This window comes from Scyliorhinus canicula, chromosome 18, assembly GCF_902713615.1.
Source record: "Scyliorhinus canicula chromosome 18, sScyCan1.1, whole genome shotgun sequence".
Lineage (NCBI taxonomy): Eukaryota > Metazoa > Chordata > Chondrichthyes > Carcharhiniformes > Scyliorhinidae > Scyliorhinus > Scyliorhinus canicula.
The window spans coordinates 99,483,030-99,510,289 of record NC_052163.1 but is presented as its reverse complement, the minus strand read 5'-3'; the positions used below and the strand labels follow the sequence as shown (position 1 = coordinate 99,510,289).

General features: G+C 48.2%; 1 protein-coding gene across 1 annotated transcript in view; it reads right to left on the bottom strand.

The window, feature by feature from the left end:
- The window catches only part of LOC119953774 (dedicator of cytokinesis protein 7-like), a 328,309-nt gene that overhangs the window by 278,941 nt on the left and 22,108 nt on the right, over nt 1-27,260 (bottom strand). Inside the window, 9 exon segments of the mRNA XM_038778389.1 lie at nt 796-889; nt 4,486-4,583; nt 7,753-7,912; nt 9,355-9,435; nt 11,725-11,865; nt 14,592-14,629; nt 14,632-14,657; nt 19,581-19,666; nt 22,529-22,696. Coding sequence (XP_038634317.1) covers nt 796-889; nt 4,486-4,583; nt 7,753-7,912; nt 9,355-9,435; nt 11,725-11,865; nt 14,592-14,629; nt 14,632-14,657; nt 19,581-19,666; nt 22,529-22,696 — 892 coding nt within the window.

The following is a 27,260-nucleotide window of genomic DNA, read 5'->3' as shown; positions in this document are numbered from 1 at the left end:
ACTGGGGTGTGTGGGGCGTGGAAGGGTATGTATTACAGAGTGCAGGTTGGCAGGGATTGGGGGTGGGGTATGTATTACAGAGTGTAGATTGGCAGGGATTGGGGGTGGGGTATGTATTACAGAGTGTAGATTGGCAGAGATTGGGTGTGGGGTATGTATTACAGAGTGTCGATTGGCAGAGATTGGGTGTGGGGTAGGTATTACAGAGTGTAGATTGGCAGGGATTGTGTGTGGAGTATGTATTACAGAGTGTCGATTGGCAGAGATTGGGTGTGGGGTATGTATTACAGTGTGTAGATTGGCAGGGATTGGGGGTGGGGTATGTATTACAGTGTGTAGATTGGCAGAGATTGGGTGTGGGGTATGTATTACAGAGTGTCGATTGGCAGGGATTGGGGGTGGGGTATGTATTACAGTGTGTAGATTGGCAGAGATTGGGTGTAGGGGTATGTATTACAGAGTGTCGATTGGCAGAGATTGGGTGTGGGGTATGTATTACAGAGTGTCGATTGGCAGAGATTGGGGGTGGGGAATGTATTACACAGTGTAGATTGGCAGGGATTGGGGTGGGGTATGTATTACAGAGTGTAGATTGGCAGGGATTGGGTGTGGGGTATGTATTACAGAGTGCAGGTTGGCAGAGATTGGGGGTGGGGTATGTATTACAGTGTGTAGATTGGCAGAGATTGGGTGTGGGGTATGTATTACAGAGTGTAGATTGGCAAGGACTAGGGTGTAGGGGTATGTATTACAGTGTAGATTGGCAGGGCCTCATGCTGGTATATTAATGGTTACCTGGAATCTTACGCAGCCGTCTCAGCAAAGGTGATGGCTTTTTATCATCCATGATAAACTTCATCAGGTCTTCATCACTGAGTTTATCTTCCTCCTGATCAGAGAGATGAGGATTCATTACCCAAACACAACTTCTCTGACAATCTGACAATGGGGCCACACTGAAGTACAATTAGATGACAATAATAATAATCTTTATCGTCACAAACAGGCTTAATTAATACTGCAATGAAGTTAATGTAAAAAGCCCATAGTCGCCACACACCGGCGCCTGTTTGGGTACACTGAGGGAGAATTCAGAATGTCCAAAAGACCTAACAGCACGTCTTTCGGGACTTGTGGGAGGAGACCGGATCACCCGGAGGAAACCCACGGAGACATAGGGAGAACGTACAGACTCCGCACAGAAGTGACCCAAGCCAGGAATTGAACCTGGGACCCTGGCGCTGTGTAGCAACAGTGCTAACCACTGTGCTTCTGTGCCGCCCACAAAGTGTCAGGACAGATCATTACAATGTCTTACGTCACCCTGAACAATGTGGGCTTTGGAATGGTGAACTCCGGCTATGCTCGGAGGAGTTTAAATGCCTTTCAGCTCCGGGAGAATGAATGCATTCATTCTGTGATAAGATGAAGTGAGGAAGTTTGATGGGCTGAATTGGACTCTTGAATCCGGCTCCTGAGGTTGGACGTCAGTCTGTCAGTACCTGGTAGCACCCTTCCTGACCTCTGACCCTTACTGACCTATGTGTGAGTTTGAATAAATAAACTGGTGGAAAGCCAAATTATTCGTAGACAAACATTCCACTCACCCAATTACATCAAGTAACAAAACCCTCTCATTTCAGAATGGTCATCAAATTATTCCATAAACACTTTTCAAATCAAATAAGTCATACATCAGAAAGCTCCCTGCACCCTTCCCACCCATCCTCCCCACCTCGCCACCTCCTCTCCCCTCCACCCCATCTTACATGTATTCAAAAGGTTAAGCCTGATCATTGTAGTACACTGGGCAAATGGAATAGTTATGGTAATGAGTGACATTTACCATAACAGCGACATCAATAGTCATGAGCTCGAGACTCTGTGGGGCAGACGGAAGGATCTTTACTCAACAGAGATGTGCCTACCTGGTAGCTCATCATGTATATAGTAAAAGTAAAGCAGTTTGAAGTAACCTTCCATAGTCACACCACAGTTACTCATGATAAGATTGACCATGCAACCAGCACAGGGAACCATTAATAATATCTGTGGGTCATCGATAGATCTTCCAACTGTCTATAGGTTAACAATAGTATTTACAGTGATTAAAAAGGAAAGAACACATATTTATAAGCCCCTTTCACAAGCTCAGGACATCCTACAGCAATAGACTTTTAGGTAAAATGTGATTGCTGTCATAATATAGGGAAATATTAGGGCAGCACGGTAGCACACTGGTTAGCACAGTTGCTTCACAGGTACGTGGTCCCAGGTTCGATTCCCGGCTTGGGTCACTGTCTGCGGAGTTTGCATGTTCTCCCTGTGTGTGCGTGGGTTTCCTCCGGGTGCTCCAGTTTCCTCCCACAGTCCAAAGATGTGCAGGTTAGGTGGGTTGGCTATGCTAAATTGCCCTGAGTGTCCAAAAAGGTTGGGTGGGTTTACGGGGATAGGGTGGAGGTGTGGGCTTGGTTAGGGTGCTCTTTCCAAGGGCTGGCGCAGACTCGATGGGCCGAATGGCCTCCTTCTGCACTTTAAATTCTATGATTCCATGAAAACAGCTCTCAGTCTGCACTTTACAAAATGCCATAAATAGCAATGTGATAATATCCACCTAATCTATTTTAATAATGTTGGCTGAGAGATAAATACTGGCCAGGATAACTTACAGTAACTCCCCTCCTCTTCTTCAAAATAATGCCATGGGCTCATTTACACCCAAGTGAGAAGGCATATGTGGTATACCTTTAAAGTCTCATCCGTGAAATGGCAAAACTGACAATGCAACACTCTTTCAGTCGTACACCGGGGTGTCAGTCTGGATTTGGAGTGGGAATTGAACCAATGTTCTTCTATCTAAACGTGAACCTTTATTTCTTTCTTCTAGCTTAGAGGTGTCACCCGTGCGGCTGGCATGTCCATCGGTAATACTGAGGTTGTTCATCCATCACAATTCATTTTATTTACTTTATTTTGCAAACACCGTTATATCAGCGAACAAAACAACAGCTGCCTCCGATGTAGAAAAATGCCCCCGGCAATAGGCATACAAACGTCGAGCCAAGGGGCCTACTTGCTGAGCTGACCAAAAAGCTGGGTTGAAGAGGCAGATTTTAACACAGGAGGAGGCAATTGGAGAAGGCATTTCAGAGAATTGTATTTAACAGGAAGAGGGTATGATAAAAAAAAAGGAAATGCATAATAGACTAGAATCTGACAATATTGAGAATTTGGGGAGAGTAAAACCCAAAGAGGTTCGAGAAATAGGAGAGGCAAATAATAATAATAATCTTTATTGCAGGGGTGGGCAAACTACGGCCCGCGGGCCGCATGCGGCCCGCCAAAGGTATTTCTGCGGCCCACCAAGTCATTAAAAAAAAAAAAAAAATTTTTTTTTTAAATTTTTAAAAAAAATTTTTTTTTTAAGGTTAATGGGGGGGGCTGTTGGGTTACTTACTGGTATAGGGTGGATATGTTGACTTGAGTAGGGTGATCATTGCTCGGCACAACGTCGAGGGACGAAGGGCCTGTTCTGTGCTGTACTGTTCTATGTTCTATATGAGGCGCCCAGAATCATAACCGGGTGAAGTAATTATTTTACTTAATATACTATGCGGCCCTTTGTGAATTGTGAATTTCTGAATGTGGCCCTTGCACGGAAAAGTTTGCCCACCCCTGCTTTATTGTCACAAGTAGGCTTATATTAACATTGTAATAAAGTTACTGTGAAAAGCCCCCAGTTGCCACACTCCGGCGCCTGTTTGGGTACACAGAGGGAGAATTCAGAATTCCAAATGACCTAATAGCACGTCTTTCAGGACTTGTGGGAGGAAACCAGAGAGCCAGGAGGAAACCCAGGCAGACGCAGGGAGAACGTGCAGATGCTGCACACAGTGACCCAAGCCGAGAATCGAACCTGAGACTCTGGAACTGTGAAGCAACAGTGCTACTCATTGTGCTACTGTGCTGCCCACATAAGAACAACAGTTTTCATTCAGGCATGGTGGGGGAACAGGGACCCAAGTCCCTTCTCCCACTCCACAGACAGGACCCAAAGCAGGAACATTTCTGCACCTGCCGCTCAATCTATAAATGTTGATGAGGCTGAGTGCAGAATCTTCCGTGCAGCCAGTTTATTACAGCAGGTGGACACTGATCCCCTGCTGTTGAGCTCTCAGTCCAAGCAGTTTGGGGTTCACACAGACAACAGGCATTCGGGAAATGTCCCGCAGGATTCCTTAAACACACACATACAGAAAGTGAAGTTAAACACAGTTAGGGAAACTGAATAAAGAGGAAGTTTACAGTGAAAGCAGAAACAGAGGTTGGTACGAGTGTTGCCAGATACTGATAACAAGCTGTGCAGGAAATGCTGGGACTGCTATCAGCAGCAATCAAGCCAAATTGAGAGAAGTAACACTCGTACCTGGGGACCGGATAGAGGTTGGGAGTCACTCTGTTTGTTGCAGTGTGCAGTTACCATACCTGTTTATTGAATGTGTTGAGGCTGTGCTGTACGGATCCAAATGGGAGGATGTTATACTTGTTATCCAGTGACCGTGAGCGCACCTCACTCCCACTGCCTATGTGCAACACACAAAGGAACCATTACAGGAATCAAATGCACTCAGTTCCACTTTCTCAAAGATCCACAGCTATTTTTGTTAGAATCACTACAGGGCAGAAGAGAGCCATTTGGCCCATCAAGTCTGCACCGGCCCTTGTAAAGAGCACCCTACTTAAACCCACGCCTCCACCCCATTTCCGTAACCCAGTAATCCCACCTAATCTTTTGGACATTAACGGGCAATTTAACATGGCCAATCCACCTAACCTGCACATCTTTAGACTGTGATTTTTTTTAAGGTAAAGATAGATAGTTTTTTGAAGAATAAAGGGATTAAGGGTTATGGTGTTCGGGCCGGAAAGTGGAGCTGAGTCCACAAAAGATCAGCCATGATCTAATTGAATGGCGGAGCAGGCTCGAGGGGCCAGATGGCCTACTCCTGCTCCTAGTTCTTATGTTCTTATGTTCTTATGTGAGGGGAAACCAGAGCACCTGGAGGAAACACACGCAGACACGGGGAGAAAGTGCAAACTCCACATAGATAGTCACCCAAGGCTGGAATTTAACCCGGGCCCCTGCTGCTGTGAGGTAACAGTGCTAACCACTGTGCCACCGTGCTGCCCATTAATTTATTATTTGCAGGGTTATGGCAAGGAGCAAGCAAGCAGGTGTAATTGGATAGCTCTTTCAAAAGAACCAGTTCAGGAATAATGGGACAAGTGATCTCTTTCCATGCTGTATGATGGTCAAGTTGGGATAACATGTTCCTGACTCACCAGAGACGAAGCCCACAGCATCAAGTGGAATGCTGGTTTTAAAAGGCTTCTAAAAATACTCTCTGCAATAGTGAATAAAACCTGGCAAGTGTAAAGGCAGTGTTTTGCCCAATCTCACCAGTTTCCCAACCAGTTAAAATTGCCCTTGTATCCCTTAACTGCCCAAGAACAAGCCACTGACAGCAAACAGGCAAACATCAGACCACATGAACTGATGCTTCCACGGGGCCATGCCTCTTTAATGTAAGGCCGGGGGAAGCATGGTGGCGCAGTGGATAGCACTGCTGCCTCACACGCCAAGGTCCCAGGTTCGATCCCGGCTCTGGGTCACTGTCTGTGTGGAGTTTGCACATTCTCCCCGTGTTTGCGTGGGTTTCACCCCCACAACCTAAAGATGTGCAGGGCAGGTGGATTGGTCACGCTAAATTGCCCTTTAATTGGAAAAAAAAATGAATTGGGTACTCTAAATTTATTTTTAAAAATGTAAGGCCACCTTCCAAGGTGATGATGATAAAATAAACAAGGCACCATCAGGGGAGTGTGAAGAGAGCGATATTTCCTGCAATTCAAAGGTCCATCAAAACTCATCACTCTCTAAGAAAAAGACATTAAAATCCAAAAAGTACTAGATATTGAAACAATGGCTGCCACAGGCAGACCCACTCACAACCCCTTGGAAATGCACAATGTGTGAAGCGTAACAAGCCAGGCCAGGCCACAGCCAATGCAGAGAGATTGCAAGTGACACAGGGAGTGTCAAGAAAGTTTTCAGCCCGGCGCAGAGGACCCGGGTTCGAATCCCGGCCCCGGGTCACTGTCCGTGTGGAGTTTGCACATTCTCCCCGTGTTTGCGTGGGTTTCACCCCCACAACCCAAAGGTGTGCAGAGTAGGTGGATTGGCCACGCTAAATTGCCCCTTAATTGGAAAAAGAAATTGGGTACTCTAAATTAAAAATAAAGAAAGTTGTCAGCCAAGGAAACAGGCTGAAAGGCTGCGCTCTGTCTCCCTCTAGCTCTTTTGGAACAAGTGTATTAACTGGTTTAGAAGTCAACTTTACTGGAACTCTACCAGTGAACCGAGATCTTGTAATAAGTGCAACCACTTCTATACCAGACCGTATCCAAGAAACCAGCTCATCCAAATCAACCGCAGTGTCTAAAATGTATGCCTCAAGGACAATCAAAGGACATTTAATTGTATACTCTTTCAACTGTTTTTACTAGATTCCAGCTTCTTTTATTTCTGATACCTCTGTGTGACATCACATTTTTATCATTTTCCCCTCAGGCTTAGTGGTTAATAAACTTGCTCTTTAACTCAATAAAACCATGTTTGATTGACTCCTTGCTGCTCATTGTATCAATAGTTTAATGTGGTCCAGAATTCTCTGGCCGTTTGGGATTCTCTGTTCCCATCAGCAGTGCAACCCCGCTCACGGGTTTTTGGGCGGCGTGGGATGGCTTCAATGGGAAATCCCATTGACACGCGGCGGGAAGAGAGAAATCCCGCCACCATTGAACGGCGCACCACCGAGGAACACACGGCTGGGGGAACCGGAGAATCCCGTCCGTGCTCTGATTTGGAAAAGGAATATCCTTGTGTAGAAGAAACTTTAACCTTTGCTGTGACCAACCAAGGAGGTTGAATAGAGGGGAGCCAGTTCATCCCTTCCCATCTGGTCATAACAATGCAAAGGGGCGCACGGCTCGTTGGCACAGCAGCTTCACTGCAGACACTCAGCGTCTTGCTTATCCCAAAGCCCACAGTAGTAAGCTGCCAGTTTTAAAACACTGAACTTGTCAGACCTGGCAGACGTTTGTATGGTGTTCGAGATCGGAATTCAACCAGCACAGGGTAATCACTTCACTTCAGCTGTGGTGACTGGACCAAAAAATAATACAAACCAAACTTGATGAATTGTGTCAAGACCTCCCTTTCTTTGGGTAACCCTCCCCAGTAATATGCTCAAGTGCCCACATGGGTGGGGTTCGGAGTGGAATGTTGAAAGGCTATCAAAGCTAACAGGGAAATCAAAGCTAAACTCACTCCCATCCTCACCCGACATGTGGAAACAGACATAACTACGCAGACCCCCCCCCCCCACACACACACACACACACACACAGATGTGCGCGAATACAGGCACACATCCATGTACACAGGCACACGGATGTGCACATAGTGGTGTGCCAGTGTCATTGACTAACACTGGGGTAACTGTAAGTGATCAGGAACCCTGATTGATTTGTCCCTTCCCTGACAGAGGTCAGTTGTAACTCTGGCTGAGGTTAACTAACTGGCAATGAGACCAAAGCCTCCCATGGTGCGATGGAGCGGTTCACTAAACCAACAGGTCCGTATGAATCACTCAGATTTACAATCTGTTATTTCCGTTCTGACTGGCCTACCTGCAATAATGCTCCCTCTGTCCAGTGAACTCTGAGAACCGCGGTTGGAAATGAGACGCATGAGGTCGACTGCAGCCCAGGCGAACGGCATCCGATACAACCTCAGCCGCTGACAGGAGGAAGTCGCCTGGAACCGAAGTTTTCCAATCTTTTCTTTACTCTGGAAGATATTTTAAAAATTCAGAAAATGTTTTTTGAGCCATGAGTAAAATCCGTGGATATTTGGATGGTCCAGCAGAGACCAGACTGCTGGGCAGATATGTAAAGTCAGTCAGAGCTCTGTAGGAGGATGTTTATTTTGCATCTGGAAGGTATAGTGGTGGACAGGAAAGTGGATAATCACATCAGCCAGGATCTGTTCAAATTACAGAGAAAGTTGAAGGGGCTAAATGGCCTTTTAATCCCATTGAGTCCATGCTGGCCCCCCGTGGGACAATCCAGTCAGCCCCACTCCCCCGCTGGATCCCTATAAGTTTATTTCCTTCAATTACCCATTCAGTCTCCTTTTGAAATCAGTGACCTATTTCCACTTCCACTACTCTTGTGGGCAGCGGGTTCCAGATCATTACCACTCGATTGTGAAGAAGTTCCTCCTCACTTTCATTCTCTATCTCTTGCCCAAAATCCTAAATCTCTGTCCTCTAGCCCTAGCCATCAGCTATTAGGAAGAGTTTTTCCTTGTCCGCCTTATCTAAGCCTGTTATAATTTTGTAGGCCCAAGTGGTGCACGTGAAACTGGACCCGAGCCCCCGGGAGCCCTAATTCGGGGTGTCGGACCAGCCAGGGTTGGAAACGGGAGCGGAGGCAGATGTTGTAGCCTTCGCTTCGTTGATCGCCCGAAGGCGGATCCTGATGGGTTGGAGAGCAACCTCTTCACCCTGTGCCCTGGCGTGGCGGGGGGGATCTGTTGGAATTCCTGACTCTTGAGAAGGTTAAGTTTGAACTGAGGGGAAGGATAGAAGGGTTCTACAATTCATGGGCATTATTCATTATGCACTTTCAAGAACTGAATAACATCAAACATTAGTGGGGGGGGGGGGGCGGTGGGAGGGTTGGGGGAGGGGGAGGCGACGGGTGTTAATGGCGACTATGGGTGATTCCTGATTTCTTTTTGTCATTTGTTTATGTGAACATGTGGGTGAATGTTTTGGGTTTGGTGGGAGGATGGGATCGTTGTTATTGATACGGGGATTGACATATTTCTTACTGATTATTGTTTATTGTTGGTGGGTGTAAATTTGGGAGAAAATGTGAAAAAGGAGGAGAATAAAGAAATATTTTTTTAAATTGAGCTGTGGATGGTCCGTGTGGCACAGATAGGTTTAACTGAGATTATGAGACTGACTATTCCAGCACGAACTCCATCCTCTATAAAACATTCAAAATTCATCTAAGATTTTGATTAAGATTCATGAGAAGTGCTGGAGAGGATCTTTGTAGAGGAGTTAGTGTTATACTGCACGAGGTAATCGTTTACTGTTCTTATTTTGCTTCGGTATTTTTCCAGTATTGAGGCTTCTGGGTGATGTGCAGATGGTCCTTGGCCTCCTCTTCATGGGGGACAGGGGAAAGAAGGGTTTCTGGAACGTTCCATCCACCTACCTTGGCCGTCTCGCTCTCTTTGATGGTCATGTATGGCTCCACACAGTCAGCGATACTGCCCTGCTGCAGCACCTTCTCTACCTGCAGCACACAAAGTGGAGACACTCTGAATGTACAAGAAGGAGACCATCTTCAAACAGACATCAAGACAGAGCATAAACAGCAGGCCTATCAACATCCAGTAAAGGACCACCACCCAAAGCTCTAACTTATTGCTTGCTGTTGGTTCAGCTCAGTTGTTCAGACCCTCACCCATGTTGGAATATTGTGCATTCAAGTCCCACCCCAAGACCTGAGTAGTTTTTTTGGGGAGAATTCTTTTGTTTAAATAAATTTAGAGTACCCAATTAATTTTTTTCCAATTAAGGGGCAATTTAGTGTGGCCAATCCATCTACCCTGCACATCTTTGGGTTGTGGGGGTGAAACCCATGCAGACACGGGGAGAATGTGCAAACGCCACACGGACAGTGACCCGGGGTCAGGTTTGAATCCGATCCCTATGGAGTTCTTATTTGCATATCCCATTCTAAATCGATGCATTCCGAAAAGTATGGGACCCGATCTTAAATTTATAAAAAGAGTCCATTCTGGGCAAGATTAGAGAAGCTGTTCCCAGCGCTACCCCGCTATCTAGTGGCATTCTGTTTCCTTTTGTGGGCCTCAACGAGGAACACCCGCCGAGCCCACACTTGGTCACATTTCCTGTACCAAGGGGCTCCGATGAGTGGAACTCTTCAGTGTAGGAAGAGATTGGGGCGTCATTTTAAAATGGCAGCCCGATCTCATGGATGCCTGATGCAAGCCCCGAAACCTCCGGTTGGGGAGTCTTCGAGCCCCCCCGCACCAACCTCACATGGACAGAGCACACCTGGGGCCTATCTCTGGCGTGGGCAAAATTTTAACTTGTGCACCTTGGCACTGCCAGTCTGGCACCCACTTGGCAGTGCCACCTGGGTACCCTGGTAGTGCCAGACTGGCATGCAGTTGGCACTGCCAGGGTGCCAGGCTGGCAGTGTCAAGTCGCCTGGGTGGCTTCAGCCACCCGGCTCAGATTCCAGCCACCCAAGGGCCTCTGATCACCTTGGAGACCCCACCCACCTAAGTTCTGTTCTGCCTGGTCCCCTTTTCTGGGGACCAGTGTTGAACGGCGCCCGGCTGGGGTCTACTCAGCGAGGTCGATAGATATCCGGGCGCTGGCTCAATCTGCCATCTGCAGGGTTAAGGGGGTTTTTAGACTCACTTACTCTGCGAGACTGGACCCCGCCCACATTGCAATGAGATCTCGAAAGCGTAACGACCATTGGGAATCCCGGGAGAGGCCTCCCCCGGGATCTTCCGGCCACATTTTGTCTCGATTCAGGTAGGACGTGGCCGGTAAATCGGGCCCAAAGGCTCCCTTATGTCTGGGGCAGCATGGTGGCACAGTGGTTAGCCCCACTGCCTGACGGCGCTGTGGACACGGGTTCGATCCCGGCCCTGGGTCACTGTCCGTGTGGAGTTTGCACATTCTCCCCGTGTCTGCGTGGGCCTCACCCCCACAACCCAAAGATATGCAGGTTAGGTGAATTGGCCATGCTAAATTGGCCCTTTATTGGAAAAAATAATTGGGTACTCTAAATTTCTTTTAAAAGATGGTTCCCTTATGCCTGACTTGCTCCTACAAGGTTTTCCAGAAACTATGTGGCGCCGTCTTGAACCCTCTGTACGTGAAGGTGTGCATTATATTGCCATGCTTACGTGGCCTTATCTTCTTCTATCCCATCTTTTAGCTTATCCACTCATTTTTTTATTGTATAAACGGAGGCACCGAAATTAATGATTAAGCTGAACTAACAGTGTTGCTGTTCTTCTGTCTTTTTCATGTATGCAGAAGCATTTATACTGTACGGTTCCCAGTTTGAATGTTTGTTGTGTTATTTGTAAAAGTGGAAAAAATGTCATTGGTTGTAAATGAGTTTGGGATGTCTTGAAGTCATGAAAGTTGCTTTACAAATGAAAATTCTCTCTTCCTTCTATCTCTTTTGCAGGATATGGAAAAGTTAAAGTTCGAGAGTAGGACAAGAGACGCCAAATTTTAAACTAGTAAAATGTGACTGCAGGAGAGATGTCGGAAAGTACATCCGCACAGAGATAATGATCAGTATATGGAATGGACTCCCCGATAAAGAAGTTGAAGCAATAGTCGGTGGCGTTGGAGTGGGGGAGGGGGTTTCTTTAGAATTAATTACGATGGTCCAAATGATCTTCTTCCTCCGCAGGCATCTCGCCATACACAATGAAATTAATATTCACATTGAAGCTAAACAACTAAAAGTTTTAAGGGTGTTGTGCTGCCCAGGAACCTGGCAGGATTCTGGTACAGACAGTACCTTAATGACCAGGTAAATTTCAGCAGAGGGCTGGGTGATTGAGAAGATGGCCTTTCTGAAATATGTGAGGAGACGTGGCTGTGCCTGCAGAACATCTTGAAATTCTTCCGAGTTGAGATCCAAGTAGAAGTTTTCTGAAATCTATGGAGACAAAGCAGGATCTTTAATGGCATGAAACTGAAAACGTAAGACACAAGCAGGCAACAGGTTCTTTGCACTGCTTTTGTTCCTCAGTGGTGACCGATTCTTCGGGTATTATCGGCGCTCGCTGCCAACTCCTATCACAGATCTGGCAGGAATGTTTACCCCACGACATCTCCAATGGGGCAGCAGCAAGTAACACACCTGGAAGTTTGTGACAGACGCATGAATGAGGCAGTTTTATACCAAGTTAGCAGCAGAGAATGAAGATAGTGATCAACTCCAAATCAGCCAGAATAGAATAGGGGAGGCGGTGACACAGTGGTGCTTTCACTTCACTCATAACCAAGGTCGAATCCCACTGCAGCAAATGGTGAAATTTGAATTCAATAAAAATCTGGAGTTAGAAGTCCAATGATGGCATCCACTAGTTTGAGCTTGCCAACCCAAAAAAGATCAATTTATCCCTACTGTCTGCTTCCTGTTAGATAACAAATCCTTTATCTACGCCAAATCCTTTATCTACAGGGCTGCACGGTAGCATAGTGGTTAGCACAGTTGCTTCACAGCTCCAGGGTACCAGGTTCAATTCCTGGCTTGGGTCACTGTGCGGAGTCTGAAAGTTCTCCCCGTGTGTACGTGGGTTTCCTCCGGGTGCTCCGGTTTCCTCCCACAGTCCAAAGATGTGCGGGTTAGGTTGATTGACCACAGCTAAATCCCCCTCCAAAGCTGCAAACTCTAGGAGTATAGACAGCATCAGGCCGTTGCCTGAAGCCCACCCCCCCGATGCTCCACCTCCGACCAGCCGAGTTGCCGATGGTGTTGGTCGCGTGTGCTATATTCATTGTCGGGAACTCGACGTGAACTCGCTGCGGACTCAGTCCAGCGACGCCACAGTCTGGGGAGGGACGATCTGCGGGCAGGGGTGACTTTGGCAGGGGCTGGGGGTACTGTTAGGTGGTGGTCCGGGGCTCGTGAGCCGGCCAAAGGGGGGGCACTATTTTGCAGGCCGGGTCTGCATGCGGCTGGCGCCATGTTGCACAGCGCAGCCGCTGTAGGCCGCCCCTTAAGCATAGCGGCCACAGACCCAGCAAATTCTCTGGGCGGTAACGGCAGCTAGAGCCGCATGCTCTACGCTGCCTGCATGCTAGCCACCAGCCAAACGGAGAATCGGTAGCCGTTTTGCGCCGAACCTTCTGTCGTAAAACGCCACTGTTCCAACGTCGGCGTCAGGACATAGTCTCAAAGTCGGAGAATCCAACCCCATGTCTGGAATATTGTGCTCAGTTTTGCTCTCCTTATTTGAGGAAGGATGTGGTGGCATTGGAGGCAGTTCAGAGGACGTTCTCCAGATTGATTCCGGGAATGAAAGGGTTGACGTATCAGGAGAGATTGAACTGTTTAGGCTTATACCCGCTGGAGTTTAGAAAAATGAGAGGGGATCTGACTGAGGTATATAAAAGACTAAGAGGGATTGATAAAGGAAATGTAGACCAAATGTTTCCCTTGTGGGACCATCCAGAACGAGAGGTCACAGATATAGGTTGCAAGGTGGTGGATTTAAAACTGAGATGAGGAGGAACTACATCTCGCAGAGGGTGATGAATTTGTGGAACTCGCTGCCCCATGGTGCGGTGGAGTCTGAATCATTATATGGTTTCAAGAAGGAGATAGATACATTTCTGATTTTAAAAAATATTTTAAAGGGATTTTGGGAACAGGCAGAGAGGTGGAGACTCAGAAGAGTTCAGCCATGATCTGTGTGGCGGAGCAGGCTCAAAGGGCTGTATTGCCTACTTCTGCTTCTAATTCCTGTGTTCCCATGTACCTGCTGTTACTGTAGAAGAAGGGTCTGGTATATACAGGGTTAATGTGGACTGAGTACAGTACCATGTGATACACTATCAATTACGACGAGACGAGTAGAGAGTAATCGAGGCTTTATTAAGCAGAGATGTGTTGCCTCCTGCAGCTGCTGCCGGGGGCTGGTTTAGCTCACCAGGCTAAATCGCTGGCTTTTAAAGCAGACCAAGCAGGCCAGCAGCACGGTTCGATTCCCGTACCAGCCTCCCCGGACAGGCGCCGGAATGTGGCGACTAGGGGCTTTTCACAGTAACTTCATTGAAGCCTACTCGTGACAATAAGCGATTTTCATTTTTCAATGGCCGCAGCTCGGTGAGCACACACATTTATACTCCGCCTACTGGGCGGAGCCAACAGGCAGGGATTTACCCCCGTACCTATAGTGCAGGAGCCTTACCGTATTACCTCTCGTACACATATACAAACAGTGGTGACTACCACACCATGCACACAGCGATGTAAGGCACATGACCCAGACCTAGGGTTAGCTTGGTGTTGGCCAGAGACATATTAAGGCTTACAGATGGAGATAGTTCCTTGTCTGCACCCTTCACTGTGTGTATGTATATAGTTACAAGTGGTTCAAAAAGACTTGCTGTTAACATACAGAAGACTATGAAGACTTATTTAATGGACACTTTAACCAACACAATTACAACAATTGCCAGCAATAAAAAAATCCAATGTAGACAATTTATTGTTTCTCAGTTTCCACCATGACAACATGACATATCAAACATATTAAGTAAATGTACCAGCAGTGTTTCTGGCTCACCAAACGACTGTGGATCCCAGGAATCCTATGGGAATAACTTACAAAGCTTTCAGATGCTCAAGGCTCACTGAGCTTGATCGATAATTACCTTTTTCCTCTCCTTTAAATCGTAGAAGGCCAAAATCAAAAGAGCGGCTCAATTTCAATTTCAAACCTGCGAGACAAGAAAGCAGAGGGAATTGTGGTCAGAGGTTGTGAGGGCTTTATTTATCACGTGCTGCCTGTCGAAATGTATGGAAATTTAAATCGCTGCGGGAGAGCAGATAAAGGTTTCCTGAAGATCACTATTGAAGAGATATGAAAAGGAATATCAGAGGAATAGCTGGCCCAATAAACTATTAGGACCTGCAATGCAGAACTTGTGCAGACTCCACTCGTTTCATTAGCATGATCCAGGTTAAATCGACCATACCAACACAACGGTTAAGCAGGAATCAAGTTTCCATAATCTGTAACGCTGGATTAGAAATAATTTAATCGACTGCTGGTCCCCACCGACAAAAGCGGTCACAGTTCTAGGTCAAAGTAATGAGCATGCACATTTCTGCCAATTGCAGCCTTTTAAGGAGCCTCTTCAAATTGATTGTCAATGATGGGAATGTTCAATTTATTTATTTTAATATTCAATTTACTAAGGAACTGACTAGAGTAAACCACTGAGGCTGGTAAATGGTTCAGTATACATCTTAAAAAGGTCACTTTCAGTGATTTTAATAGATAATTATATATTACAGGTGGATAAACAGAATAATCACAAAAATGTTACGGCACAGAAGGAAGCTATTTGGCCCCTCATGTCTGCACCAGTTCTCCAAACACGCTTAGTGCAACATATCATAGAAAACATGTGCTGCGCTGTCCCTTTTCATGAGCTGAATTCACAATTCCACTTCACACATTTCTCAAAATATTTGGCATTAAAGTTAAGAAGTTGTCATCCTCTATTGGCGGACGTTTACTCCAGTGTCCTTCCGGCTGCATCCCAGCTGGACAGCAAGTCAAAGACTTGACCTCGGACCCTTGTCAACATGCTACCTGTCAATCACTTAACAAATCCCATTGTCTTAAACTGATGTTGTATGAAGGATATGCCATTCTGGATAGCTTCTCTGTCTGAATTTAATTCACATTTCCAGCAAACTGGGCTTTTCAACCTCTCATAAAACCAAACGGAACTTAATAACATTATCCTGCTCCAAAATCCTTCTTTAGAAAAACATTTGAATCTTTGCAGTCACTTCACTCATTTTATTTCTATTATTTACCTCATAAAAGAAGGAATTTCAGTGCAATGCTGTAAGCAGTATTACATAACAACCGTATCTAATCTGTGGGTGAGAGAGGAAAGGCAGGCCAGGACACGGGGAAAAGGGCTTGCACACTTGGTGCTCTGTGAGGCAGAGAGAAAATCTTTTAAAATGAAGCAGGCAGGGAATAAGGTTCAGAGGTTGGCACAAGTTACACTTGTAATTGCGCTCGTTACGTTACAATGCAAATTTCCACTAAAATGTATTTGCATAATCACAGATTTAACATCTTAAATGAACTTGTTCAATCTGGCAGAGTAATGGGATGTTCTGGTCTCCTTATCTAAGAAAGGACATAGTTGCCATAGAGAAAGGATGCATCAGTCTGACTAGTGGGATGGCAGGACAGTCATATGAGAAGAGATTGGGTCAACTGGGCCTGGATTGACTGGAATGTGGGAGAGTGAGAGGGGATCTAATTGAAGCATATAATGTCTGACGTGGCTGGGCTGATTGGATTCAAGGATGTTGTTTTCTCTGGCTGGAGGTGGGGGGGGGGGGGGGGGGGGGTGTCTAGAACAGTGCTTCTCAAAGTGTGGTACGCGTACCGGTGCCGGTACTCGAGCCATCGTCTGCCGGTACTTGGAGTGTTTCCAGAAAAGAAAGAGACAGTAATCCTGGATTGGCTTGTTTCGCTTACCAGTCCCTGGCACATTGAAAAAAAAAACTGCCGGTACACCACATCAGATAGTTTGAGATGCACTGGTCTAGAACAAGGGGTCACAGTCTTGGGACACGGGGTAGCCATTTAGGACTGAGATGAGGAAGAATCCTTTACTCAGAGGGTGTGGTATCTCTACCACGGAAGTCTGTGGCGGCCAAATGACTGAATATACTTAAGAAGGAAATAGACAGATTTCTAGACTCTAAAGGTGTCAAGGGGTTATAGGGAGAGCGCTGGGGTAAAGCGCTGAGTCAGAGGATCAACCATGATCGTATTGAATGGTGAAGCAGGCTCGAAGGGCCGAATGGCCTACACCTATCCTATTTTTTTCTATGTTTCTATATTTCATTTTTTTCTTTGCATGATAAAATATGTATTGTATTTGGCAGTGGTAATCTGGTGCAGTTTTATTAATATAACTGAAAATAAGCATTAATAATCACAGTGCCTACACCCACATTTATAATCAATATAAATTTGTTTGTTCCCTTACAAATGACTGTGTCTCACTTAAGTATGCATTGGTTTGCTATCCGAAAGGGCACAGAAAGAAGGGGCATGAGAGGGTATAATATGAAATGAAAAATGAAAATGGCTTATTGTCACGAGTAGGCTTCAATGAAGTTACTGTGAAAAGTCCCCAGTCGCCACATTCCGGCGCCTGTTCGGGGAGGCTGGTACGGGAATCGAACAGTGCTGCTGGCCTGCCTTGGTCTGCTTCAAAAGCCAGCGATTTAGCCGAGTGAGCTAAACCAGCCCCTGATATCCAGATCACACAACAATCAGGGTCGCACAATGACTCCCAGCTCACCCGATCTTTGCCTAGATGTGGGCAGCATGGTGGCGCAGTGGGTTAGCCCTGCTGCCTCACGGCGCCAAGGTCCCAGGTTCGATCCTGGCTCTGGGTCACTGTCTGTGTGGAGTTTGCACATTCTCTCCGTGTTTGCATGGGTTTCGCCCCCACAACCCAAAGATGGATTGGCCATGCTAAATTACCCCTTAACTTCGAAACAATTAATTGGGTACTCTAAGTTTTTTAAAAACCCGTTGCCTAGATAATGAGTGGTATGGGAGGCATGGTGACGCAGTGATTAGCACTGCTGCCTCACGGCGTCGAAGATCCGAGTTCGATCCTGGCCCCAGGTCATTGTCCATGTGGAGTTTGCACATTCTCCCAGTGTCTGCATGGGTCTCACCTCCACAACCTAAAGATGTGCAGGGCAGGTGGATTGGTCACGCTAAATTGCCCTTAATTGGGAAAAAAAGAATTGGGTACTCTAAATTTATGTTAAAAGAAGAGTGGTAAACTCCTGATAACAATGGGTGCGGGTGCATAGTTAGAAGTGAGTAGCATCACCAAATCTAAGAGAGTATCTGGTGTACATTTGAAATTATTAACAGCAGCTTTGGAATGGAGAGGACAGGCCGAGTTACAGAGCAGCTCTTCGAGTGAGAAGTGTGTTACAGAGCAGCCCCGCCAGTATTGGCCGGGTTAAGGAGCAGCCCCGCCAGAGAGGACCGGGTTACAGAGCAGCCCCGCCAGTGAAGGCCGGGTTTCAGAGCAGCCCTGCCAGTGAAGGCCGGGTTACAGAGCAGCCCTGCCAGTGAAGGCCGGGTTACAGAGCAGCCCCGCCAGTGAGGGCCGGGTTACAGAGCAGCCCCGCCAGAGAGGACCGGGTTACAGAGCAGCCCCGCCAGTGAGGGCCAGGTTTCAGAGCAGCCCTGCCAGTGAGGGCCGGGTTACAGACCAGCCCTGCCAGTGAGGGCCAGGTTTCAGAGCAGCCCTGCCAGTGAGGGCCGGGTTACAGACCAGCCCTGCCAGTGAGGGCCGGGTTACAGACCAGCCCTGCCAGCGAGGGCCGGGTTACAGACCAGCTCTGCCAGTGAGGGCCGGGTTACAGAGCAGCCCTGCCAGTGAGGGCCGGGTTACAGAGCAGCCCCGCCAGAGAGGACCGGGTTACAGACCAGCCCTGCCAGTGAGGGCCGGGTTTCAGAGCAGCCCTGCCAGTGAGGGCCAGGTTACAGACCAGCCCTGCCAGTGAGGGCCGGGTTTCAAAGCAGCCCTGCCAGTGAGGGCCAGGTTTCACAGCAGCCCTGCCAGCGAGGGCCAGGTTTCAGAGCAGCCCTGCCAGTGAAGGCCAGGTTTCAGAGCAGCCCTGCCAGTGAGGGCCGGGTTTTGGAGCAGCTCTGCCAGTGAGCGCCGGGTTTCGGAGCAGCCCTGCTAGTGAGCGCCGGGTTTCGGAGCAGCTCTGCCAGTGAGCGCCGGGTTTCGGAGCAGCCCCACCAGTAGGGCCGGGTTTCAGAGCAGCCCTGCCAGTAGGGCCAGGTTTCAGAGCAGCTCTGCCAGTGAGGGCCGGGTTTTGGAGCAGCTCTGCCAGTGAGCGCCGGGTTTCGGAGCAGCCCTGCTAGTGAGCGCCGGGTTTCGGAGCAGCCCTGCTAGTGAGCGCCGGGTTTCGGAGCAGCCCTGCCAGTGAGGGCCAGGTTTCAGAGCAGCTCTGCCAGTGAGGGCCAGGTTTCAGAGCAGCTCTGCCAGTGAGGGCCGGGTTTCGGAGCAGCCCTGCCAGTGAGGGCCGAGTTACAGACCAGCCCTGCCAGCAAGGGCCAGGTTTCAGAGCAGCCCTGCCAGCGAGGGCCGGGTTTCAGAGAAGCTCTGCCAGTGAGCGCCGGGTTTTGGAGCAGCTCTGCCAGTGAGGGCCGGGTTTCAGAGCAGCTCTGCCAGTGAGGGCCGGGTTACAGACCAGCCCTGCTAGCAAGGGCCAGGTTTCAGAGCAGCCCTGCCAGCGAGGGCCACGTTTTGGAGCAGCTCTGCCAGTGAGCGCCGGGTTTTGGAGCAGCTCTGCCAGTGAGGGCCGGGTTACAGACCAGCCCTGACAGTGAGGGCCGAGTTACAGACCAGCCCTGACAGTGAGGGCCGAGTTACAGACCAGCCCTGACAGTGAGGGCCAGGATTCAGAGCAGCCCTGCCAGTGAGGGCCGAGTTACAGACCAGCCCTGACAGTGAGGGCCAGGATTCAGAGCAGCCCTGACAGTGAGGGCCGGGATAGGGGACTTCCCTCCACGATTTTGTTTTATTATTACGTTGAAAGTTTGAACAAAATTGACTCACCTGAACTCCAGAAAATTAATTTGAAATCTGTGCTCAAATTGTTCAGATGGTGACTGTGGAATGGCTCGATAGTGTGCAGCTTCTTCCTGTGATGAGGTGAAAATGATCAGAATATTTTTTTTTTAATTGGCAATAACTCCATCAGGTGAGAAAGGAAGGCTGAGGGAAAATTTAAAGAAAAAGTGCAGTAGGTTGGGTCAGCAGCTGTAAAACTAATATTCGTGCTGAAATGGAATACTCCAGAAATATTCCATGTTTTTGTTGTCAGATGCTGACGGACTTGCTGCTTATCTTCTAACTGGCAGTACGTCATCAGAATGAGGAAATAGGGGCAGTTCAGGCCTATCCCTATTGGGGATTCAGAGAGGATGTTTCCCCTTGTTGGAGGGGTCTTGAACTAGGGGGCACAGTTTAAAGATTATGGGCGGGATTCTCCATTGGCCAACACTAAATTCATGAAACGGGATTGGGCACAGAATCGGTTTTGACTCCGAAATTGCGGCGGATGCCGATTTAATGCCAAATCGCAATTCTCTGTCACTTTGACAGTGATGCATAGATACATAGAACATACAGTGCAAAAGGAGGCTATTCGGCCCATCGAGTCTGCACCGACCCACTTAAGCCCTCACTTCCACCCTAACCCCATAACCAAATAACCCCTCTTAACTTTTTTGGACACTAAGGGCAATTTAGCATGGCCAATCCACCTAACCTGCATGTGTTTGGACTGTGGGAGGAAACCAGAGGAAACCCACGCAGACACGGGGAGAACGTGCAGACTCTGCACAGACTGTGACCCAGCAGGGAATCGAACCTGGGACCCTGGCACAGTGAAGTCACAGTGCTAGCTGTTGGAACCAACAATTCTACGGACACGTGCTTGTAGGATTAGAATAGTGGTTTTAATATACTCATAACAGAGCCAGCCTATTAGCCATTGAACTTTCGGTGAACTGGCCGGCTGACCATGTGGCACTGACCTTTATACAGCAGCTTCCGGGGGAGGAGTCCTGGGCAGAGCCAAGGGAGAAGCCCCGTACAACTCGAGCATTCCCAGAGCTACTCCCCCTGGAGGACAGGTAGTGCAACTGCACTTACAATACAGACACATCTATATACAGATTATAATCCAGTGTGAATCACATTCACCACACTAGCCACATGAGCTACCGTGCTGCCGTGGCGTCAATGCGTTCTGGACAGACAGTGACCCAGCAGGGAATCGAACCTGGGACCCTGGCGCTGTGAAGTCACAGTGCTAGCCACATGAGCTACCGTGCTGTCGTGGCGTCAATGCGTTCTAGACAGTGACCCAGCAGGGAATCGAACCTGGGACCTTGGCGCTGTGAAGTCACAGTGCTAGCCATGTGTGCTACCATGCTGCTGTGGCATCAGTGCGTTCCAGAACACACGTACAGTAAACACTGTTTGCATATCATTAGCGGGCCAGACCTGATATTCTCCGGGGCCTCGGCAATTCTCCTCCTCTGATGGGCCGAGTTCCCGAAGGCGCGGTTCACATGTGCTTTAAAAATCGTGAAACTGGTGTGGTGGCTGCTGAGGGCGAGAGAGGGGGTACGGAAAGTGTTCAACATGGCCATAGTTTGCTGACAGTTGTTCTGCTTGCCGGGAGGTTTCTGCCAGCACTGGGGGAGTAGAAGGGGGAGGCCAGGAGCTGGGCTGTGGGGCCGGTGCCGCCTTGCATGCCACTGACAGCCCACTGTGAACTGAGGGTCACTGGTCATATAGGTGTCCTCCCCTTCCACCCCTTTGGGTGCCCTCTGGCCTCAGCCGACCCATCAGCTGTATGGACATGCGCCAGCACAACCAGTGCCATCTTGTTGGCTGGGACGAGTGTGTGTGTGGGGATTGTGCTGTGTATGTGCGGCTGTAGCTTGTCAGCCTCCCGGACCTGGCGAATCCCGGATTGTTTTCATTGGAATTGATTGTGTTCCATGCGTTGTTGTGCTAGCCCCTCCACAGTAATGGATCCTGCCGACTGTGGCGGCATTGGACACAGTCCGCAGCCGCCACGCCAGGTTCCCGCATGGCTGAGACCATGAGTCAACCGCGTGGACGGGACCTCGGCCCATCGGGGATGGAACATCGGGGGAGGGCCTTCAGGTGGCGTCCTTGATGCCGTCCCAATGGCGTGCAGCGCGCTCCTCGATGATGACATTTTGGAGGGGGCGGAGCATGTGAAAACAGTCGCTGCCCCTGATTTCATCCTAGAAAGTGATTCTCCACCCGATCTCCGATTACGAAATCGACGTCGGGGAACGGAGAATTACGCCCTCAGTCTCGGAAACGGAGAATCCGGCCCTCGGTCTCAGAAATGGAGAATCCCGCCCTCAGAAATGGAGAGTCCGGCCTCAGAAACGGAGAATCCGGCCTCAGTCTCAGAAACGGAGAATCCGGCCTCAGTCTCAGAAACGGAGAATCCGGCCCTCAGTCTCAGAAACGGAGAATCCGGCCTCAGTCTCAGAGACGGAGAATCCGCCCTCAGTCTCAGAAACGGAGAATCCGGCCCTCAGTCTCAGAAACGGAGAATCCGGCCTCAGTCTCAGAGACGGAGAATCCGCCCTCAGTCTCAGAAACGGAGAATCCGGCCCTCAGTCTCAGAAACGGAGAATCCGGCCCTCAGTCTCAGAAACGGAGATTCTGCTTTGTGGTCTCAAGTTACCACGGGGTGCAGGCTGGAAAGTGGAGTTGGGGCCAGAATCAGGCCAACCATGGTCTTATCGAATGGCCTCAAGGGACTAAATGGCCTACTCCTGCTCCCAATTCTCATGTTATGCCCTTGTGAGTAAACCCTCCTTCCCCACGATCTCCATTGACACACTCCCTTATTCCTGAACTGGGTTCAGGATTTTCCGCAAGTTCATTTCTGGAGCCTCCAGTGATTGATTTGCTTCCTCGGTACGCACTACCTGACGCTGGCTCACCTCAGCAGACGGTGGGTAGAGTGTAAACAGATCTGCCAGCCTGCCAGATTTACGCATCATTTCATTCCTCCGGTCAACCTCCTCGAGACCAGTGGGCCGCAGCAGACTTTGGATGAAGCGTTCTGGAGCCTCAGTCTGTAGCTCGTCTGCCTGGGCTGCATCAGAGCTCTGTAGTAAAGAAAGTACTTATAGAGCAAATTTCACAACCTCAAAGCATTTTACAATCAAGGAAGCATTCTTGAAGTCTAGTCAGTGGAATGTAATGTGTTGAAACACAGCAGCCGAAATAGCACAAAGCAAGACCCCTTAAACAGTCCAAAAAATATATAATGGCCAGATCGATGTTGGCAGAGGAATAAATATTGACCAGTTCCCTGGGGCGATCTCCCCTGCTCTTCTGCAAAATAGCACCGAGGAATTATTTTCTTTTAAAAAAAAAAAATTTAGAGTACCCAATTATTTTTTCCCAATTAAGGGGCAATTTAGTGTGGCCAATCCACCTATGTTGCACATAAGAACATAAGAACATAAGAACATAAGAACATAAGAACTAGGAGCAGGAGTAGGCCATCTGGCCCCTCGAGCCTGCTCCGCCATTCAATTAGATCATGGCTCATCTTTTGTGGACTCAGCTCCACTTTCCGGCCCGAACACCATAACCCTTAATCCCTTTATTCTTCAAAAAACTATCTATCTTTACCTTAAAAACATGTAATGAAGGAGCCTCAACTGCTTCACTGGGCAAGGAATTCCATAGATTCACAACCCTTTGGGTGAAGAAGTTCCTCCTGAACTCAGTCCTAAATCTACTTCCCCTTATTTTGAGGCTATGTCCCCTAGTTCTGCTGTCACCCGCCAGTGGAAACAACCTGCCCGCATCTATCCTATCTATTCCCATCATAATTTTAAATGTTTCTATAAGATCCCCCCTCATCCTTCTAAATTCCAACGAGTACAGTCCCAGTCTACTCAACCTCTCCTCATAATCCAACCCCTTCAGCTCTGGGATTAACCTAGTGAATCTCCTCTGCACACCCTCCAGCGCCAGTACGTCCTTTCTCAAGTAAGGAGACCAAAACTGAACACAATACTCCAGGTGTGGCCGCACTAACACCTTATACAATTGCAACATAACCTCCCTAGTCTTAAATTCCATCCCTCTAGCAATGAAGGACAAAATTCCATTTGCCTTCTTAATCACCTGTTGCACTTGTAAACCAACCTTCTGTGACTCATGCACTAGCACACCCAAGTCTCTCTGAACAGCGGCATGCTTTAATATTTTATTGTTTAAATAATAATCCCGTTTGCTGTTATTCCTACCAAAATGGATAACCTCACATTTGTCAACATTGTATTCCATCTGCCAGACTCTAGCCCATTCACTTAACCTATCCAAATCCCTCTACAGACTTCCAGTATCCTCTGCACTTTTCGCTTTACCACTCATCTTAGTGTCATCTGCAAACTTGGACACATTGCCCTTGGTCCCCAACTCCAAATCATCTATGTAAATTGTGAACAATTGTGGGCCCAATCTTTGGGTTGTGGGGGCGAAACCCACCCAAACACGGGGAGAATGTGCAAACTCGACACAGACTGAGACCCTGAGCCGGGATCGAACCTGGGACCTCAGCGCCGTGAGACAGCAGTGCTAACCACTGCGTGACCGTGATGGCCATCTAGGGATTATTTTTAACTTCACCTCAGTTTGATGTCACATCGGAAATGGGAGTTACAGACTCTTTACAAATTACAACCTCAGTGGTTCAGACCTCATGACCTCTGCCCCAGCCCCTCTCTGCAATGTTGCTGATTTAACAGTGTGGTGCAACCAGTTCTGATCTGTGTCCTGGGTTTAGAGTGCAGAAGTCGGCCAATCGGGCCATTGAGTCTGCATCAGCCCTCAAAAAGAGCACAATACCTAGGCCCAACCCCCTGCCCTATTCCCATAACCCCACTTAACCTATAATAATAATCTTTATTGTCACAAGTAGGCTTACATTAACACTGCAATGAAGTTACTGTGAAAAGTGCCTCGTCGCCGCATTCTGGCGCCTGTTCGGGTACACAGAGGGAGAATTCAGAATGTCCAAATTACCGAACAACACATCTTTTGGGACTTGTGGGAGGAAACCTGGAGCCATCTGGGATGGCCACTTACAAAGGATCCTGGGAAATATGGCCATCTGCAAAGGACCATGGGAAATATGATCAACCCAGGACTCAGACGCTCAGAGCTTATGAATATTGGCAACTCAGATAACTAGACGCTATCGAAACCCCCAGCTGCTTTGCATTCTAATGGCCCATTTCCCCAGAACAAAAGACCTGTACTCAGGTAACAGATACAGAAACAGACTCATCGGCGCCACTCCCTTTGCTCAGGGAGCCCAAAACATCAAGGTCAATGACCTCTCAGGACACGCCCCGCCATCAAGGCACCCGCCCCTTTATTGGCCAAAATCGAAGGCAGTAATCAAAGCCTGCCGAATTATTGGGTCCAAAGCTAAGGACCACCCAAAAGAGCGCAAAACCCCAGAAGGATAAAGAGAGACACTGCCATGTGTTCAGTCTCTCTTGGCCCCAGCGCTCTCTTGGCCCCGATCTACGCCTAAAACCAAGTGTAGCATCACGACCAGAAGACAAGTTCAAGACCAACTATCTCTCCCAGACGGATGAGCCCAGCAGAAACAAAGTCACTTCTCCAGACTCAGCCATGCAAGATCCTTTGCATAAAGCCGGGTGCCTGAAGTTAAGTACAGGTTGTTGTAGTGTTAGGTGTAATTTAGCTTGTAGTGTTTTATGTTGCATGCCGAGGTAATTATTGTGTGTAAATAAACTATCCTTGAACTTGAACTAACTAACTGGTTGTTTGGTCTTTGATCGATATCTGGTAAAACCTTGTGGTGGTATCATTTGATACCTGGTGACTCTGAAAGGCAATATCATCATTAATAACTGTCATATCAGTATCCAGTTCAAAAGAGCAACATTATTGGCGTCTCCAGTGGAATTGGCAACAAACCGGAGCACCCGGAGGAAACCCACGCAGACACAAGGAGAACGTGGAGACACTACACAGACAGTGACAGAAAGTGCTAACCACTGTGCTACCATCTCGTACCGTACCTTTGGACACTAAAGGGCAATTAAGCATGGCCAGTCCCTCTAACCTGCACATCTTTGGATTGTGGGAGGAAACCAGAGCACCTGGAGAAAACCCACGCAAACACTGGGTGAAAGTGTAAACTCCACAGACAGTGACCCAAGGTTTGGAATTGAACCCGGATCCCTGGCACGGTGAGGCAGCAGTGATAATCACTGGGCCACCATGCCACCCACTTGTGGGACTCGAAGGGTTCTGTTAAAATCTACGGTCATGGACAGAGATTAAAAGTGTAGATGTGAACTTTAAAGGAGCTGATAAAGATCCCAGCTAGGCATACAAACAAATGTGTTGTCAAGATACTAACCTGCTTTTGTTCTCCCCCCATCACTAATTGCTCAAATAAACCTAGCTTTTTGTTCCCTTGAATGTAATTACTATTTATATACCAACCCATCCCATCTCTCAGATATCACAAAGGGCCCCACATATTATGAACTAAAGTACGTTGTCTGTCTTCTAGGTATAACAGGCAACCATTTTGCACACAGCAACAACAATGAGACGAATGACCTACTCATCTGTCTTTTAGGTTGTTGACTGAAAGAGACATGCTGGCCAGAACAATTCCTCAGAGGGTGATAGGGGTCACTGCCTGAAAAGGGTGGTAGGAGTCACTTATTTGAAAGCTATCTGGATAAGCACCTGCTGTTCCGTAACCTCCAGGGCTAGGGGCCAACTGGGAAGTAGGGTTAGGCCGGATGGCTTATTTTTTGGCCGGAACAGGAGCAATGGGCAGAGGGGCCCCTTTCTGTGGCATAAAGTTTCACACTTACGGATTTTCTAACTATCTGAAAAGGAGGAAGGTGCAGGGATGTGAGGAGAGGGTGGGGGAGAGGTGCAGCACAAATTGCTCCTTGGATGTCAGCATAGATACAGTGGGCCAAATGGCCACCTTCAGGGTTTTAGGCAGTCTATGACCTCTGAATGATCACCTTACCAAAAGTGGATCTATTTAGAGTTACATTATGATGACGGTCTTCAGGTTAACATCCATGCACCTCCAGCTTCTTGCACCGTTAGCCTAAATCACAGTTTGGTTATTGTGAGCGGACTCTAAACAAATAGCTCTAGAGCTTCAGTCGGGAAAGCAGTGCAGCTCTGCGTGCACACAGACACAGTCCAGACAGCAGTGCAGCTCTGCGTGCACACAGACACAGTCCAGACAGCAGTGCATCTCTGTGTACACACAGGCACAGCCTGGACAGTGGTGGAGCTCTATGTACACACAGACACAGTCTAGGCAGCAGTGCAGCTCTGTGTACACACAGACACAGTCTAGGCAGCAGTGCAGCTCTATGTACACACAGACACATTCTAGACAGTAGTTCAGCTCTGTGTACACAGAGGTACAGTCTGGACAGCAGTGGAGCTCTGTGTACACACAGGCACTGTCAGGCAGCTCTGTGTACACACAGACACAGTCAGGACAGCAGTGCATCTCTGTGTACACACAGGCACTGTCAGGACAGCAGTGCATCTCTGTGTACACACAGACACAGTCAGGACAGCAGTGCAGCTCTGTGTACACACAGACACAGTCAGGACAGCAGTGCATCTCTG